The 6,761-nt window shown below is 36.1% G+C and overlaps 1 protein-coding gene across 1 annotated transcript in view; it reads right to left on the minus strand.

The window, feature by feature from the left end:
- The window catches only part of LOC101633639 (complement factor H), a 52,051-nt gene extending 51,294 nt beyond the window's left edge, over positions 1-757 (minus strand). The window contains exon 1 of the mRNA XM_012726961.1: positions 612-757. Within this exon, the coding sequence (XP_012582415.1) occupies positions 612-669 (58 nt within the window). The 5' untranslated portion in view covers positions 670-757. The remainder of the gene's footprint in view (positions 1-611) is intronic.
- Positions 758-6,761: the final 6,004 nt, after the last annotated feature.

The raw sequence follows: 6,761 nt of genomic DNA on the forward strand, positions 1-6,761 counted from the left end.
AGGCTGGAATCGAACTCATGCGCAAGTGGCTTAAGCTTCTCAGTGCAGTGCTTTAGCCCGCTGCGCCACCAGGGAGGGCCACACACTGTTGTAATTTTAATGATATAAGTCATGTTCATCCACAAGACTTTTAAGGTCATGATAATGTCAATTGTAAATGATAAATAAGTTTATCTTTAGGAAGAGCTAACATCCTGATTTGAAATAAATATCATAATTTTAAGATTTTTATTGTCAAACTTAAGTTCTGGGTCTATATTTTCACATATTTAATACTTTCACATAAGTCAATATGGTAAAAATTCTAGACAATAAATGTAAATTATATTTTATGACAATTGCAAATGAAGGGACTATGATACTGCATTTTCAAAAAATATTAAAAAAGTTTTTGAAATTTTACATTAAATAAGATTATGATGAATATTCATTTCAAAAAGTTCCTTATTTTTTAAACTTAATGGCAAAAGACACTTACATATTAAGCTACAGAATTAAATGATGTAAACTATATTAACTAAATCATATTTTTGACTAAATTTGTATTGCCTCTGTTAAAATCATATTTGCAAATGTTTCATAATCTAGAACAAAAATTCTTTTTGTCTTACCTTGTGCTATGCAAGCAGTCCATAACATAAGCCACACAATCTTCACTGGAAGTTTCATTTTTTAAATCTTTTTAGGTGTATGTTTAATAGCCGTCACTGTCCACACTACATCACGATCTCCTCTGCTAAAAGTGATGATCAGTGCAGTAAAATACTTGCTCAAAAGGAAGTTGAAACAGCTTCGGAGTTAAGGGGATGCCCCTCCCATCTGAAAACTTGCAAAATAAAAGAAATTGACCACAAGCCCTAGCAGTGCCAGGCCCGGAACTGGATTCTCTCTGCATTCCTACACAGTGTTAACACTGTGGCTTGTCCTTGGTTTGTTTGTATAAACCCAAGCATGTTCTTCTTTGGAATATGCTCAGATTCTTGAAATGTACAAAGCAGTAAGTAGCGATAGCTTCTGAATTTCATAAATCCTGTAATTATTCAAATTCCATTCTGGTCACCTGTGTGCAAACTGCAGATAAAACAACAGAAACTTTTCTTTTTAAAAAGTATATTTAAAAAAAGTATATTCATTACATCATCTTTCATTTCTGTACAATGCTTCATTTCCCCATGAAATTCCTCTGCCAATTCACCCTTGCACCATCACCACAGTACCTTGAGCTTTTCCCATCCTTGTCCTGTGCCTAACCTCAAGTTCTGTAAATGACAAAAACTCTTAAAAATCATTTACAGAACTTGGGGTTAGGCAATGCTTACACAATCAAGACTCAGAAAACATGTAAACTTTACCAAGAATGCAGTGCTGGCTGATATGGGAGAGCCTGCAATTCCATTAACCCATGAAGTCAGATTTCTAAAGATTTGTTATGCATGTGTGTGGATTAAAGTGTTCATTCTCAGATGGTTTCAGTTATAGGAAGAATGTAGAGAAACCTAATAAGGGACCAGAGAAACAATAATTAACAATTAAAAAACTACAAAAAGCTAATAAAAAATAAGCAGACAATTAACTATAAATCAGAGACATTATTTGGGGTGGATGAGGGAAAGAGTACAAAATGTGGGTGGGAAGAGATAAGGGACTGAGGTGATGGTGCATGGGGGCGTTGGTGCAAATTCTATTGGAACCACATCTGTTGTAAAATACAGATAAAGAAATTAAATATAAAAATTGTTTTTACACATAGGGGTTTGATCATTCTAAAACCAAGACATCAAAATGTTGATTTTTAAAAAAGATTTATTTTTATTTATTTATGCATACAAGAACTAGGGTATAGGCTAGAGGTGGGGGGAAGGGGTGGGGGTTTTGGGGATGGGGAGGGGATGGTGGTGGTGGTGAGAGGATTTACCAGAAACAGAGTAGGAAGCAGAACAGTCAGATTTACTGAAATACACAGCTGAGGGGAGCACAGGTCTGCTGTGCCATGTGGGTCAGCCAGGGAGTAAACTTGTGCTGCAGTGGCTGTGGGAAGCTTCTTTTTTTTTTTTTTTTTTTAAAGATTTATTTATTTATTCATACAGAACTGGGGTACAGGCCAGAGATGCGGAGGGTGAGAGGATTCACCAGAGACAGAGTGGGGAGCAGAACAGGCAGATCGAGGAAGTACACTGCTGAGGGGAGCAGCGGGCGGGTCAGGAGAGGTCTGCCACGCCACGTGGTCACCTCCGGGGCAGGCGGGAATTGAACTCATGCGGAAGCGGCCCCAGACTCTCAGTGCTGTGCTCTAACCCGCTGCGCCACCAGGGAGGGCCGGGAAGCTTCTTAGTGCTGTGCTTTAACCTGTTCCCCAACAGGGAGGGCCCCAGGCCAGTGGTTTTAATTTGTGTTTTCCTTCTAACAAAGTAGCGCAACTTTCATGTAGCAATTGATTCACTAGGTACCCTCTTTGATGAAGAATTTATTAAATGTTTATATTTTTCAATTGATATTTTATTGTAGGAATTGTTTATATATTTTGGATATAAGTGCATATTTGGACATATAAATATCTTCTATCAGTCCATAGGTTATCATTTCATTCAGTGCTGCATGTCTTATATATATATATATATATATATATATTTATGTATGTATGCATACAAGAACTGTGGTGCAGGCCAGAAGTACAGAGTCCTAGGATTCACCAGAGACAGAATGGGGAGCAGAACAAGCAGATCTACTAAAAAACACTTCCAAGGGGAGTAGCAAGCAGACTGGGGAAGTCTTCCATACAATCCGGGAACCTGGGGAAGAATCTGTTGGACCTGTATTGAACCAAGCTTATACCATTTTGTGGTACCCGCTATTTTGCTTCTGTATTCTGCTTTCTGCTTGCTGCTTGCTGCAATAGGAAATTCTCCAAATAATTTTGTCCTAAAGAAAAAAAACTTGTAAAACTCCTTAATCTGCAACAGGCCCAGGTTGCCAGTCAAATGGTTCCTTAAGACTTGACAAACACCCTAGGGCCAGCTTTAAGAATGTTATCTCTGTTACAACCAGGTTTCGGTTCTTTGCCTGCAGTGTATAAAAACTGGTTTCTGTAACTACTCCCCGGTCTCACTCTGTAGAGGGTGATGCTCCCGGCAGGTATTCAGTATTCGGAAGCCTGAATTAAATCTTGAATCTCTGTCTCCACATTGCCTGACTGCTATATTCTGGCAGCTCCAACGAATCTAGTTTTTTCTTTAAATCTAGATTTCAAGATGAAGACATGCAATGGCCTCTGTAACTATTTATTGTGTTTATTTTATTGGGTACATTTCTAAAACTAGATTGCAAGAGTTTGAAATAATCAAACCCTTTAAAAGAAAAAGGAAAAAAAGGCCATCCCTTTGACAACTTCTCCAATCATCTTGGAGCACATGCAGAAGCTTTAAAAAAACCTTTAAAAAAAATTGACTCATCCATATAACAGCTTCCTCTTTTAATATTCTCTTTCCCAAGTTCCCAGGCATTCATCCTAGGTTGTAACACGCAACATAACTGCAAAATAAATTTGTTGTAGAAGAGAAGACAAAAAAGATTTTTCTAAGCTACATTAAAGAAGGATCAATGTCACTTGTTAAACTTTGCACTGTTACCATTTCGACCTTCCAAGCTCTGCTGATTAAGTTACATTCTAGTGGATGTCTTAAGTGTATTATTTACTTTCATTTCCTTATAGCCTTATAATATAGTTTCACCATTTCCTTTTTATACATCTGGAAGCTGAGTTTCAAGAGGGTTAAATGTCTTAACACGAATCTATTTAAGTAGATTAGAACCCAGACCATGTGCTCCCAGGGTGAATATATCCACACTGGCTTCAGGGCCTTTCTGACTCCAAGTATATATTATTTCCAAATTTTGTTACCAAATTTTACTCTGGACAGAGGAAACTTAGAATTGTTCTTTTTTTAGGCTCTGATGAGGACTCAAAGAAACAGAATTTAATATTTTGTGTATACTAAAAGGCATTTTGACATAATTTCTTATTATAAGCTGTTCTAAAATATCTAATAAATTATATGTTCCAACATATCAGATAGAAATAATTTCTTGGAGAATATAAAATAAATCTTACCTATGATATGTAGTTCATAGAAAGTAAATCGTTGAAGACCCAGAACTGTGAGAAAAGAAATGCCTGCTTTTGAAGCCACCAAAATGCCTGTGATGTCTTGTTTTAGCACTTGTAACTGATTAATATCAATGGTGAAAATGCACTACTGGTTCTGAAGTCAAAAATACAGGAAAGGAGGTTCAACATCTGATCAGTTTCTTTAGCTAATGCACATACCACAACTGGCTGCTAGAATACCCCTTCCCTAAATGTTGTTCAAGTGATTTTTTTAAACAGTTCATGTATGTTCATTAAAATATGCATTCTCAATGCCACATTAGGCTAACTGAAATATATATAACATGTACCATCATGTAACATGTACCATCATTCTCTTTCATGGAGACTCTCCTCCTGCTGAGTCTTGGCAATCATCCAGAGATCATTGACCCAAGCCTGCACTGTGAAATAATGAGAATTCACAGATTGCATACAGTCAGCTCCTGAGTCATAACTGCAGATTAAATTCTTCAGTGGTTTTATAGCTGTTCAGGTTTATCATTTCTCCCAAAATCATTTCTATGTTAGATAAACAATAGGAATTCTAGGATTTTATTACCTTTTTGTCAAAAATATTTGTTTATTCTTAATATGTTTGAACTCTGTCTTCTTTAGTTTTGATAAATCTCCTTTCTCTTCCTTCATTTTTCCCTCTCTGAATATCGAACTCTGGCACTCTTTTTCTTTCCTCCTTCATTTTTCTCCCTTCTATGTGGTTATTAGCTACAATTTTAAACTTATTACAGATTGTTAAATAAACATGTGCCATTACAGTCTAATTCTCTTTAACTCTACTAATATTTTGCATGATGTCTTGCCAGTATTTTTCATTTAATTTGACAAGTTTGTCTTTTCACTGCTGAAATTTATCCTAATTGTGATTATCATTTATTAATTTTTTTCCTAAAAATCTTACAAATATTTACTATTTCTTCACTTTTTGGGTGTTTTTATTGGGAATGTTGTGAAAAGTAAGTTCTCACTAGACAGCTCGCCCCCTTCTGAGCCATTTTTCCTGGAACGTGCTGGCTGGATAGGTTCCCAGAGATAAGCCTAGATTTCTGCTTGACCAAGATTAAGTTTCCAGCGCCTGCTGTATCCCTAACAGCTGGACAAACAGGAATTTGCCGGCACCCACCAACAACAGACGTACTCAGTGAAAAATCCTCAGCCCTACTAACTGTCCTTATAAACCCCACTCTGTAGATCTTCGAGATCCTACCTTGAGGGGTGCGCCTGCTGTGTCAGGACACGTAAAGGAAGGATCCTGGCGCGAGCTGGCCTAATAAAGTCTCGTTTGCTTTTGCATCAGACACGGGCCTCGGTCGTATTGAACGCGGCAATATTTTAAACTCCAACATTTATATTTGTTTTCTTTGTTTTTCACTTCTATTTTTATTTTCAATAGTTAATTTTATCATACACATTTTCATAAACAATAAGGCATTATGATAGTTAAAATACATATTCCTTGTTTACTTTATATATTTTATTATCTGATATTTTATTCTTCAGTATTTAAATTCCATTTTTATAAGTGCTACTTATTAAAATTATTTAAATAATATTTATTTAAATTTACCAATAAAGTTACCAGTTTAACTGCACCTTAAATCACACTCTGTTGTTATCATCTATTCTTTCACATATGCTGCATTATGGGTAGCTATTATTATAGGGTTATTTCTTCAGACATATATTTATTTTGTATCTGATAACTTTAGTATCACATGTCCATATGATTGCCAAGCTTCTGGTATTTGTTTTTCTCACTCTCACTCTTGAGGGCAAGATTCTGTATGTATTTGGTGACCTTTAATATTCAACTTGTATGTTCTTGATAATGCAGGAGCACAGAGGATCTAGCATGAGAGAATATTTTTATTTGCTTCTATGCCAGATTCGATGTGCCATGGAACATTTTAGACATCTCCAGATGTCCCAGTAGGTAGACAAATTGGTAATAAATCTCTGTGGCTTTAAATGGACATTTCCATTGTATTACATACAATGATATAAAAGACATCATATTACACAAAACATTAAACAGAATTTGTTTTAAACATATATAAAAATATTTTATGTTTGTTTATACTTTTTCTCATTCATGGTACTTTAATTAAAATCAAATTTTTGTAACTCAATTATGGTTCATTTATCATTTTTAATTAAATTATGTGTATTGAGGAACATTTTTGTTGATTGCAACTCTGCATATGCTTTTGAAGTACAGGTTCACCCTTCTACAAATGTGTACTCACAAACCACACCCACTCATGCTATTCAGTGTTGGTGGGTAACCCATGAACAGATGTACATGTTGTTCTAGCTTCTAGATCTAGTTGTTGGGAATGCTGCCAGTTGCCAGGAGAGAGGAAGGAGAGCTGGGAAAATACATGCATTTTCTTACAGCGTCTGCCTAAAGAGCATATAAATCAATTCAACTCATCTCATTGTCCAAAGCAGGCTCTATAAAATTAAGAACAAGAGCTTCCCTGGTGACACAGGGGTTAAAGTCAGTGTTATCAAGCTATGCCAGCCACTGCAGCTAGAGTTCAATTCCTGCCCAGGGAGCTGATCTACATGACACAACAGAGCTCTCCTGTCCTACCTG

Source organism: Condylura cristata, unplaced genomic scaffold, assembly GCF_000260355.1.
Source record: "Condylura cristata isolate star-nosed mole 26May11 unplaced genomic scaffold, ConCri1.0 scaffold00018, whole genome shotgun sequence".
NCBI lineage: Eukaryota > Metazoa > Chordata > Mammalia > Eulipotyphla > Talpidae > Condylura > Condylura cristata.